The sequence below is a fragment of the Salmo trutta genome, chromosome 32, assembly GCF_901001165.1.
Source record: "Salmo trutta chromosome 32, fSalTru1.1, whole genome shotgun sequence".
NCBI classification, from domain to species: domain Eukaryota; kingdom Metazoa; phylum Chordata; class Actinopteri; order Salmoniformes; family Salmonidae; genus Salmo; species Salmo trutta.
In genome coordinates, this window is record NC_042988.1 from 21543121 (window position 1) to 21556039 (window position 12919).

At 42.3% G+C, this 12919-nt stretch overlaps 1 protein-coding gene across 1 annotated transcript; it reads right to left on the bottom strand.

Moving 5' to 3' along the window:
* Window positions 1-1933: 1933 nt before the first annotated feature.
* LOC115171409 (uncharacterized) lies at window positions 1934-11023 on the bottom strand. Its single transcript, XM_029728196.1, has 5 exons — window positions 10731-11023; window positions 9751-9842; window positions 6652-6750; window positions 5083-5253; window positions 1934-3830 (listed from the first exon to the last, which is right to left on the bottom strand). The coding sequence occupies exons 1-5, from the start codon at window positions 10801-10803 to the stop codon at window positions 3636-3638; spliced, it is 630 nt and encodes a 209-aa protein (XP_029584056.1). The 5' UTR covers window positions 10804-11023; the 3' UTR covers window positions 1934-3635.
* Between the last annotated feature and the right edge of the window lie 1896 nt (window positions 11024-12919).

Below are 12919 nucleotides of genomic sequence, written 5' to 3' on the forward strand. Positions count from 1 at the left end.
GAGATGTCAATGATGAAGAGAGCACCCCATGTCACCTCTTTTTGTGGTCTGTATTTTAAGGGATCAAACGACCATAAGACCTAATTAACTATATGGGGCTCATCTTTTACGACAAGAGCTCAAGGGGATTACCAAACAGTTGCACTTTGTGTCTGTCAGTCAGAAGACGGTGATGGAAGTTGTTCATCCTGTAGTGTCTTCTCATTCTGCCCCTAGGCTGTTTCCAGCTGTGCTGCCCAACTGTGAGGAGCTTAATGACCTCTGAGTGCCTCTTTTTGTTCTCTCTCTCTCTCTCTCTCTCTCTCTCTCTCATTAGACACCCAGTAGCAGGACAATGGAACCCTTGTGGACACTTCATCTAATGAGTTAAATATATTACTGACTGTGACATCATTATGTTTATGTGAGAGTATTGTCTCAAAAGTATGGGGTGGGTTGGTTCAGTTTTCAGTTAAAATGGTGTAATCTTCAAGACTGCAATTCTATAGCTGGCCACCAGATGTCAGAGGTCAGGCTTTTGAGTGACAATGGATGGAGAAGGACTTTGACAAGTCACAGAGGTAACATATGTTCATTAATACAGAAACAGAGGCATCCATTTCCTCCTTAGACTGTCATTATGACTTTTAAAAACAATTCACCCATTGCAAGTAACAATTTACATGATTAAGAAAATATAAAATACCCCCCTGTATATAGTCTCGCTATTGTTATTTTACTGTTGTTCTTGAATTACTTGTTACTTTTATTTCTTATTCTTATCCGTAATCTTATCCATATATCCAACTGCATTGTTGGTTAGGGGCTCGTAAGTAAGCATTTCACTGTAAGGTGACCTGTTGTATTCGGCGCATGTGGCTAATACAATTTGATTTAATAACAGTTTATTATTTACATACATATGTTCAATGTGTGTGCACAGGTCATATGTAACTTGGTGGTGGGCTCAAAGTAAACTTACAGGTAATTCATTCACTTGTATAATACTTAGGTTCCAGGGTCATTCAAAATGCACAAAAACAATGCTCCCACCAATGTAATGTGCAGTTTAGAGGGTTCGGAAAGTGAAAGTTAGACGTCCTCCAGTGATTTTGTTTTACTTTTCCTGTTGAAATATCCCAAGTATAAATACATACACTAAAGGGTTAAAAAATATGTTTTGAGCAAAATAGTGTCTTTGAGACAAACTTTAAGTTAACTTCAAGGATTTTGGAGTGGCAGGTTTGAGGCGGCAGGTTTGAGGCGGCAGGTAGCCTAGTAGTTAGAGCGTTGGGCCAGTAACCGAAAGGTTGCTAGATCACTGTTCGCTGCTCTGTCACCCCAATGGTGGAACAAACTCCCTCACGACGCCAGGACAGCGGAGTCAATCACCACCTTCCGGAGACACCTGAAACCCCACCTCTTTAAGGAATACCTGGGATAGGATAAAGTAATCCTTCTAACCCCCCCCCTTAAAAGATTTAGATGTACTATTGTAAAGTGGTTGTTCCACTGGATATCATAAGGTGAATGCACCAATTTGTAAGTCACTCTGGATAAGAGCGTCTGCTAAATGACGTAAATGTAATCAAATCCCCGAGCTGACAAGGTAAAAATCTGTCATTCTGCCCCTGAACAAGGCAGTTAACCCACTGTTTCTAGGCCGTCATGTGTTCTTAACTGACTTGCCTAGTTAAATAAAGGTTAAATAAATCAAATAAAAGGAGATGGTCAGATGTGATGTCATCAGCCTCCTCCTTGTTTGAGGAACAATAGAGGAACAATGGAGAACAAAAGAGGAAAGCAGCACCTGCCCCTCCCCCTGCTTGTTCCATGTCCTGTCATACCTGGACCACCTATTGAGATGTTCCTTTTCTTAAGTAAATCATGTGTTAAATGAGGTGAAAAGGAAACTGGTGGACATTAAGACCAGACAGAGACAGCACACAGGCGCTATGTTTTAAATGTCTTTATCTAGAAGCCACCACCATCTCAATTAGTTTACATGACAGACAGGAATTTATAGACACAGGTCTATAAATGATCATCAACTCCAATTCTCACTCTTACACTTGTATAAACATACAAGTATTTCACAATTGCTGTCTTTTGAATAGACTTGTCTCTACTTGCTAACGGCTGCTGAAACCTCATACTTTTGTTTCAGACATGATGTAAGGGAAATATTACATACTTTTTCTTGTCATTCATACTGGTTTCTTCTCAAGCTTGTGCAGGGATTGTTAAGACAGGCAGCCAAGTTAATCAACAACAAAAAAGAAGCTTTTTACACAACTATTCTCATTCATTGTTCACAGAGCTCTTGAATAAACAAAGCTAGCTACTTAGTTAACGCTTCCCAGAATCCCAATGCTGAATTGTATCTTAAAAGCCCTGTGCAGTCAAAATTCAGTTTTCTGTGTTTTGCATCATATTGTACAACAGCTGATGAAACTAACAATATTTGATCAGTATTATTTCCTGGTTGAAAATACATTCTACATTGGACCTTCTAAACAGCAGGTTTTGCATGGGTGGAGTATTGGCTTGCTGGGTGACATCACCAGGTGGTAAATGAGTTAATAGATTAATAACAAAGAGTTCCAAACCTCTATAACAATAACTAGTTTTCCCTTTTCTCCTCCCCACTCAGACCACAATTCTTGTTTGTTAAAACGTTTAACGCTTAAAACGCTTAAAAGCAACAAAAAAACATTTTGATAATTTTAATGGAAAACCATTACAGTAAGGTACATTATTGTTACCCATAAATGATTTGACATAAAAACGTCTGCATTGGGCCTTTAAGACCCATTACCAGAGCCAACACAGGTTTGGTGTTGTTGACTCACTCTTCACAGGTTCCAAGACTAACACACAAGTTGTAGCTGGCTCAGCTGTACAACCCAAGCTCAGCAGGGTAGGACATAGGAGCATTTTACAACTCACGCTTATACGTTTTTGGCTCAGACATTGCACTAAAAGAGGAGAGTGGTTTTACTCAGAAAAGGACTTGCTACAACACAGTTCCCCAAAAAAACAATAATCCAGATTACTTTAATCCATAAAATGATCAAAAGGGGGTACCATGATCAAATGTAGAAAATATGAGAAACATTTTTTTTTAAATCTAAAGATTGTTCTTCCCTTTTTGGTGCTTTTACTGTTCACAGCAAAATGGTCTTTGTTTTTCAGCAGCACATTTGCCATGGAGTGTCTTTCTACCTGGCCTGTCTCCTCTTACAGTTAACTTTGGCATTAGAACCTGCCACCTCAGACACATATAGTCATGGTATTGGTCATCTACAGGACGGTTTCCTGGCGATCCAAGTCTTCCCAGCTCACCAATCTTATTTAGGCTCCAGTTTAAAATCACAACTGACAAGAGGTGTTTAGACATTCAAGTTTGTCAGTATGGAGTAACCCGCAATGTAGAATTTCACTATCTTTGGTCACTATCTTCCAGCATACTGTCACTGCAGGGTGTTCCTACAGTACAGTCAACACATTGGCTGCTGGATCAGATTCAACCTATTGAGAATGTGTGCATTTCCACTGTCTGTTATCCTCTGACCAGTTTGGCACATCAAGGTGGATAAAAAGCATCAATACTCCAGTTGTCCTTGTCATCGTGTGTCAGTAGCGAGTCTGAGGATTCAGACTGGTAGGGTGGCACTGTTGGTATCCTGAGTGGACGGGCACTGAGTGGTTACCTCTGACTGAGTGGTAAGGTCTGTGCCAGGGTGCGGAGGGTAAATGTCCTGGGGATGAGGGGCGTCTATTACAGACCCCAGAATGTCAAAGGGCACTTCAATGGAGTGGCGGATGCTCTCCTCATACGTTGGAGGGGGCTGTGGGAGAGAAAGAGTAAGCTTTGGTTAACACTGCTTTAGAACCTAGGGTAAGTGGGTACGTGTCAAATGGGTGAGTGGATGGCTTGATTTCAGTGTCGCGGCTCATCATATCAAGCTATGCTTTGTGACAAAGTGAGCCACTTAGAATGAGTCCCCCTCCTAAAATAAAGGTTAAATAAAAAAATAAAATAAAAATGTTAACTCATAATTGAGAGGCTATAAAACATACTGAAAATGTTAAACGCTATATATTCCACACACAACAAAATAACCCATGACCTTCTAAAATGACATCCCATCTAAGATTAGAGACTCCATTTCCCAGGTGTAGGTGTTTGCTAGTGTGTATTGGCTGATACATGATCTCTAACATCAAACCTAATGGCATCATGTTAGCGTTTACATGACAGATTAGGCTGGCAGCACCCGGGCTGCCTTTAGCATCACTCCTCCAGTTCAGAGCCTATCTCCGTCATCAGCCAGCTCCTCACTCCCTGACTAACTCCTTATCTTTTAATTGCTTGGGGCCCCGCGGGCGGCAAGGACAGCCTATAAAAACACCACACACGTACAACGCAACAAAGTTTCACTCCAGCCCCTACGGCCACAGTACAGACAGGGCAATTATGGGCCATCAGATCCCCTCTAAAGTCTGACAGGGCCACTTTGAGCTACCGGTGACAGGATGGGGGACTGATGGGAGGGCACTTATTCACTGGGACAGTTATTAAAGAAAAAGTGGGGCAAAAAAGACGAGTAAAGGAGAAAAAAAGCACAAAGCTGCATTCTCTGCCACTGTTTACACTGAGGACGCAAGCTTTAATTATGTTTGATTTGCCTTTTTCTCATTACCTTGTTTGCTTGAGCGTTACGCAAGTCAAAGCCCCGGCGAAAGATCAACACGGTAAAACCTGGGAATGCGCAGTCTGTGCATCACTACAGCAGAAGATGAGATGATAGGGCTCCTATTTACGGCGTTCTGAATAGTGTTTCATCATAGAACAAGCTCCAGTTATCCTGTGACAGCACATTCATAATGAACAAAACCTCTCATTTATTCTCTTTTATAGGTCACTGCACTTTGGAGTAAACAACAAATTATATATGTGAGGCTCTTTAATAATGGACTAAAGATTAACTTTGGCAACGTTCAATAACCTACATTTTCAGGCAGCTGAGGCAGCGTTCAATACTTATGAGGACACATGTCACTTATCTCAATGCTACCCGTCCACCCCCGTTATCTTACCTCAGTCAGCATGGAGCCGTTGAGGCCGAAACGGTCAGCGATCATCATGTGTATCTGTCTCTGGCGGTCCTTCTTCCTGACACTCTCGTAGGAGGGCAGCCTGGGGAGGGGCGCCTCCTGGGAGGGTAGGCGGTAGCTGGAGGGCAGGCCGATAAGGAACAGCTGCCCTGACTGATGGAGAGAAGACGCAGACAGCCGGGGAACACAATGGAACAGTTAGAGAGATGTCATAAACACTTTGATGGAAGATACTGCTGGTGTCTGTTTGGTCATGGAGAATCATTGTCAGTGCATCATTGCTGACTATAAGCATCAGAGCAATAAACCTATCCACACACAGCAGAAGTGGGGCCTCCTGTTCCTGGAGATTTTTTACAAGAAAAACATTGTACCAAAAACCAAATAAAATAAATATTATTTAACACTATAAAACATGATAAATGTATATATATATAATATGATATACTGTATAATATGATTTTATTAAATCTTGGAATTGGTCTGAGCCGGTATTGCTTATTTTATAAAGCAATGTGTGCTGTGTGTCGCTATACCCCCTTGAGGGGCCCCCTGGCCTGAGACTGGCACTGTGCTGCTGGTGATTATGGCTATATGAAATTGCATTGGCATAGCCTTGTTTGTTAATTTAGTAGAAAATACAGTTTTATATTCCTGTGCCCTTATCACAGTCAAGACACCTCTATTTTATAGGTAGAATATTATGGAATATATAACAAAATAAATAGAAAATATTTTTGAAAAGCAAAGAATTGCAAGTGCGAGTGAGATGCACATCTCATGACTGGAATGGTTACTTTTTAAAAAGAGTGACAATTTGAGAAGGGTCTCATGCTCTCAATACTAAGTTGAAAGACAATTTATTCAGGGATATAAATCGTATAATTTCCTATTTTCGACAATATATATAGATGTTAGTTCAGATTAGGTTCTGCCTGTTCTTTGGACTTTTCAAAATGTATTTACAATTTTTCATTGCATGATTACGCATGAATGAGCTTTTACCCCATGACACGACACATCTGTTTGGTGAGTAGGTTTACTATAATGTTCTCCCCTGTAACTTGTTTTTAAATGGCATATGAACGCAAAAGTAGTCTATTCTATATTACATAACTAGGTTGAACTATAGCACAGTAGTAGACACATGGGATTCAGTTCCTTGTGCTTGACTACAGAAAGCAATAGCCTATCAAATTGATGTGGATGTGTTTGCTGCTTATGTTGTAGACTGCAGTCTACCTGATCTTGCATGATTGATGTTATTTAGTTGTTTGGCTTATCTAAAGAGCAAGGTGTAGCCTAGGCCTAATTCCTTCTCCATGGTTCTGACTTGTCTGCTCGTTGCACATTGCCTTGTATCAATCTGTGCACTTAATAATCCCGGTGCAGGTATAAGCTACTTAATGATGATTGACGACCATTCAAATATTAATGCATTTATGATACCAGCGACTTTGGAAGTTATAACCCCCCCCAGCTCCGCACCTGACACACAGGTATCACTGGGTCTGACAATGTATTGACCCCCCCAGTGCCGGCCCTTCTTACCTGTGAGTGTGTGTTGTCGTGTATGATGTCATGAGTCTGTTCCAGACAGGGGTTTCCCACCAGTGTCTGTCTGCTGCTGTAGTACTGAGGAGGGGCATCCTGCAGGAGGACAGAGGGAACAGTGACTAATGTGAGTTAGACTATTGTATGATGAACCCTCCATTAGCACATTAACTACAGAGATGACTGAACAACTTCTAACAACCCTACATTTAAATTTGAGATTCAACGAGAATCTAATTAAAATAGAGATTGAATGTTGACGATCTGCCCAACGTTAACCTTGTACAACATTCCGAAAGTCTTGCGAGCTTACATTCTGTTTTGATAACGCAGTGGTAATCAGCCTGGTAATTACGAGGCTAGCCCAACATCCCAATTAGGAAGGCATTCCCTAATTTCAGCCTCATTGACCAATTGTCATGCCTTGTTTCATTCGTTTTGGTCCTGACTGTTTTAGCAATACCATAAATTATCTAGCCTATAAGACGACCACCCGACGATTTCCGTGCCTCCTCCCAGTCCCACCCATTTCAAACAAGATTAGGCAGGCTCACACTGTATGAGGTGCTGGAATTCTTCAAAAGCCCTGCCGGAAAACTAGGTGATTACCCTGGGCCTAAATGAGTCCCTTTGTATTGGGGACAATGCAGTGTCCTACTGTGTCACCAGGGTCCCTAGCAAGAAACCACACAGTGTGACCTTTTCAGCATCTCTCTTTTCACTTGTAACTGTAGCAGGTTCCTCTCAACAAGCATGCTCAAATACACATTATGGCCCCCATAGTTAATTTGGACAACATTACACAGCATTACAACAAAGGAATGTTTTGCCTGACAGAGTTCAATCCAGCATCACAACCGGCCGTGCTTGGGAGTCCCAATTGGCCCAGCGTCGTCCGGGTTAGGGTTTGGTCGTTATTGTAAATAATAATTTGTTTTTAACTGACTTGCCTAGTTAAATAAAGGTTAAATAAAATAAATTAAAATGAGGATGCGTGATGAGTAGGCGAACGGTTGTAGCAATTTACATAGGAAAATTTCCCCACTGCGAATCACGCATAGGGAAGTAGGCTTGTTCATATTGACAAAATGGTCACCTTCAAATCATCAGGGCCAGTTTTTGATCTCTGCCTGAACGGGGACATCACTCACGTTCCCAGTGATGCAGTTTGACCTTCGTCACCACCCCTCCAGCATGTGACAGAGAGAGACGCCACAGAAACATTGATGTCAAAGGTCACCTTCCCTCGCTAGTTTGCACTTTCAAGGGGCGAAAAAAGTCTTCAGGATAAAAAGGGGAGATGTCCTTTTGTTTACTGCCTCTGATTCACCCAGCGTGAAAAAGCACAACCGTGTAAAATCAGAGCTGAAGTGGGGGGAGGACCCCATCGGCAGTGTGCCTTTTTCTGTGCCGCGACCTGAAGGAGAGCCATTGTCCCCAACACCCACAGGAGGGTCGGGCCATTATTCATGGAGCAAACTGAAGCAGGGGAAGGTATGAGGCAACAACACATATAGAGGAAAGTAAACGTTCCATAGAAAACAATAATAGAGCCTTTTTTCCATGTGAGCCTCCCTCGCAATCTGGCTTGCCTTCAGGTTGGTGTCCTTGTAATGATCTTGTAACAAAACCACCCTCTTCTGCAACATGCCTCAGTTAACCAGTCACTATGACTATATGGGTGACTGGATAGGATTTCAGGGAATGTGTAAACGACATAACAGGGACACCAAAAACAACAAACTGATTTCAACAAATCTGTTTCTATATAAAAACAACTTAAATCGTCAGGAAACTTGATTTTTACTTTGCTCACATTGCCAGCTAGCTGTGTATTCTTTCACCCAGTAACACTTTGTCACCTGTACAGTTCCCAGAGGTCATCTCCATACCCACCAAGATCTTTCCATATTTACACCCTGTCACCCACTGTTTACTATATAGACTAGACTCCACTCCCCACACTGACAATATGTTAGGAAATAGTGACGAGCAATGTTGTCTGATCTGTCATGTGTGGGTTACTCTAGCTGACAGCAGGTCAAAATGGCTGAAATGTACAAGCCTGTCTATTCCTGACAAGAGACAGCAAAACTTTTCTCTAATCTGTTCAGGCCAGAGCCAAACATAGCAGAGACAAAGATGTTGGTGTTTCCTGTTTGTCTGAGAAAGGGAAAGAGTTGGAAGGTATGAGTAGTGTCCCTGTTCTCCAGAGATAACATATTAACCCTACCCCAGGGACGCAGGTCAGGAAGAGGAAACATGGAGGATGGGCAGAAACTGAAAACTGACCTCCATGGAGAATGTATACTTCCTGTTCCCTATTTCCTGTACCAAGTTAGGGACTTGAATATTGGTCATAGTTTGAAGTTGTTAAATAGTATTGATATGTATGAACCTCCATACTTTGGGCATCCATCATAGTACCATTCATATAAGATACTCTTGTCTGCTAAGTTCTATTCTCTGGGAGGGAGAGGAAAGGAGGTCAACAGTGATACAGAAGACTCCTCCTCTGTGCCAGTGTTTGTGTTCCTCACTCAGAGGAACACTGAATATTGTATCCAGTTTCTGGGTGTGCAGGATATGCTTGTCTGCAGTCAAGATCAGATTTTCCTCCGCCCTGTGTTAGCCATTCATATGTTTTCATACAACATGTTTTGAGTCAAATGTTTAGCTAAACAATCTGTTTTTAATATTCTCATTGTAGTGGTGTTGACACATCAAAAGATTGGTGCAGGTATCAATAGCATTTGTCAATGCTGCCTCACCACACTATGGCTCATGATTGCTTTGGCACTCAGGGATAGTTATGGAAGCCGAAGCTCATAGCGAAAGCACTGTTAATTCCATTAAATGCAAATGCATGGTTTTACAGTGATCATATCAGGTTTATTCTGGGCCAGTTCCTACAGCCATGCAAATGAAACATGACACCTCTTAATGGCACTACGTTTAATTTGCATGGTACATATGGCCTCAGTCACATCTAATCTGTATTGTGCCTAACTTTAATTTCTGGTTTGTTTACAAGTGACACTTTCTCATTAATTGTATCTTTCATTAAAATATAGTGAGTGAGCTCAAGGTCCTTACCATGTCTCCATGGGTGTCCTTGCAGCAGTGAGGTTCTTTCCGGTATATGGACAGCAGCACCACGATCACCACAAAGAACACCAGACCTGAAACTAGTAAAGGAGAGGAGAAAACTCATCACCCGCTGTTAACAATGCATCACAATGACAATGGACATGCACTTGTACAAAAGGTATATTACGTAATGCCCCAGTCTAATTAATGTAAAGTAATAGTTTATTATAGTGTTCAGAACACTAATATGCGGTTGCTAGGGGACAGAGCTTTTCCTGCTCAGGTAATTAAGTTGAAACGCTGTGTGGACATACTGTTTAGACTATTTAATGGAACGCTGTTCACAATATGTTTTTCAATCTGTGGGCAGGGATAATTGGCTATCGTAATGTTAGTCGCAGTCGATTTTCCACACTTCAAATTAATTTACCGTCAAATATAAATGTGAAGTCAACCATGTAATTCATCTTCTGATACAAAACAAGTCCAAGAGGAACACTAGCAGCTACAAGATAATACAGATAGGTTCTAAAAATAGAAAGCTCCATATCTAACGTGGTAGGCAAATAGGCTGCTATCTACAGTGATAGCAGCTGGCGAACAGGGTATTCAACATATTCCTTATCACACCACCACAGCAGTGATTTGATGAAGTAAAAGGATCCATCACTGGTGTGAACAACCTGCTGAGGCAACAGACTCCCCATCCAGATCTATAGCATAGGTCAGTCGTCCACATAGGCTACACTTTTGAAGTTTTCTACAACTTTACAATAGTTGTGTTTTGTCCAAAGAAAACGAATGAACACATACAACTGCTATGAATGTAACAGGCAAAAGTGACATGCCAATACGCCTGTTTATCATAACAGATGGGTTCATTACAAAAATATGCCTAAAATTATATCTGACTCTGATCTATGCTCAAATGCCACCATCAGTTTCATGGAACATTTGACATTTATAGAGATTAAAATTTTACTTACATGCTGCCACAATGACCGTGAGTTGATCCGATGTTAACTGAGAGGGGGTGGTTGGAGTTGCAGCGGTGGACATCTCTGGCGAATAGACTATCTATACCCAATTGGATCATGAAGTCAGAGGGTAAAACGGGACTGTTTTCATCAAAGGGACCGAGATCATAGATTCTGATTATTTTCCTTATCCCTTGTACTATTCCAATGCAAGAGAGACGAGCTCCAAACAAGAGTCGGATCAGGGAAACTCACGTCGGTTAACATGCCACAGTATTTGAGTCCTAGGGCGCACTGTCGCGCTCTCAAATTCCGTGACGTCGCCGGGCACCCGACAACAAACAGTCCTTGTACGATGTTGATAGACACGCGCACGCAGTCGCCAAGGAGGCAATTTGGCTGACACTGGTTATTAAGTAGCCACTGAACTCATAGCAGCACACCGAAGCCTTTTTTCATAATGTTGAGACAATGTAATAAAGGTTTTTCTGTTGCATTTTCTTGACAGATCATAGGCTAAATACAACTTTACTCGATCAATCATTCAGAAATTCACTAGTTTGTATTCTTCATGACAGACTAGATAGGCTTAACCCTCAACCAGACTATAACACACTAATGCAAATAGTTTATTTATTTGATTAAATGCAACTTATTGACTACGTTCACACAACATCACGCTTTACAATATCATAAAGTTTACAAAGTAAGAAGCCTAAATAGTTCTCTTGGTTGGGAATCCCAATATTAGGGTCCAAATCAGCCAGGAGGACATCACATTCCAGCGTTGTAGTCACAGTTTACCTTGGAGATGCCTGTGATGGGATAGTGGGCAATGAGAGGGAACAGCCTGTTGGTGGAGTCCAAAACTGCATCTCTGCTACATGTACAGTTCCTTCGGAAAGTATTCAGACCCCTTTGACTTTTTCCACATTTTGTTACGTTACAGCCTTATTCTAAAATGTATTAAATCGTTTTTTCCCCTCATCAATCTACACACAATACCCCAAAATGACAAAGCAAAAACAGGTTATTAGAAATGTTAAATAATTTATAAAAAATTTAAAAACGAAATATTACATTTACATAAGTTATCAGCCTGCTCACACTCCTCCTCTCTGGAGTGTATATTAAATAATATTCAATAATATTAAAAAAAACAAAAAAAAACACTTTTACCCTTTTTCGTGGTATCCAATTGGTAGTTACAGTCTTGTCTCATCACAGCAACTTCCATACGGACTTGGGAGAGGCGAAGGTAGAGAAACATGACCCAACCAAGTCACACTGCTTCTTGACACAATGTCTGCTTAACCCGGAAGCCAGCCACACCAATGTGTAGGAACAAACACTGTACACCTGGCGACTGTGTCAGCGTGCATGCACCCGGCCCTCCACGCTAGAGCGCGATGGGACAGGGACATCCCTGCCGGCCAGGCCCTCCCATAGCCCGGACGCTGCTACAGAGCCTGGACTCGAACCAGGATCTCTAGTGCCACAGCTAGCAACTGTGATGCAGTGCCTTAGACCACTATGCCACTCACCATCACTGTGCCACTCACCATCATTATGCACATCAGCGCTCATTGGACTCCATTGCCTTGTTGATTGCCCCTCCTATCTGTTTGTTCCTCGGTTAGATCCATGTGTCAGCATTGATGTCTTTATTTTTCCCCTGTCCAGACGCTGTTCCTTTTCTGTTTCATGTCTGTTGTTTATCAAATGTTCACCCCCTGTACCTGCTTCTCGTCTTCAGCGTTGACCCTCACAGAATGCTGACACCAATATGTGAAGCATCAGAGAGTTCTTGCTTTTATTGGCAACGTCGGGTCCGGGTGCCGTCGCCGATGGAACCGCGGGTGCCTCAGCTGGCTTGTCGGGCTTCCACGCCTTAGCTGGCTCGAGAGTTATTTTTGCCTTGGATGGCTCGGCACCCATCCCACGTCATGCCTCAGTCGGCTCATCGGGCTCACCTAGGTGGGACCCCGGGTGGCGCCCCGGGGGGGGGGGGGGATGTACTGTCACTCCTGCTCCTCTCTGGAGCTAGAGGGCGCCAGGCTGCCCATTGTTACGCACACCTGTCACCATCACGCGCATCAGCGCTCATTGGACTCACCTGGACTCCATTACCTTGTTGATTGCCCCTCCCATATCTGTTTGTTCCTCGGACAGATCCCCGTGTCAGCATTGATGTTGTT

What these genes read in the sequence shown, in the direction of transcription:
- LOC115171409 (XM_029728196.1), bottom strand. Translation starts at nt 10,803, where the DNA reads ATGTCCACCGCTGCAACTCCAACCACCCCCTCTCAGTTAACATCGGAT. An exon ending in CACGGTCATTGTGGCAGCAT is followed by an intron (nt 9,843 to 10,730) that starts GTAAGTAAAATT and finishes CTCCTTTACTAG; the next exon opens with TTTCAGGTCTGGTGTTCTTT. An exon ending in ACGGCTCCATGCTGACTGAG is followed by an intron (nt 3,831 to 5,082) that starts GTAAGATAACGG and finishes TCTCTCCCACAG; the next exon opens with CCCCCTCCAACGTATGAGGA.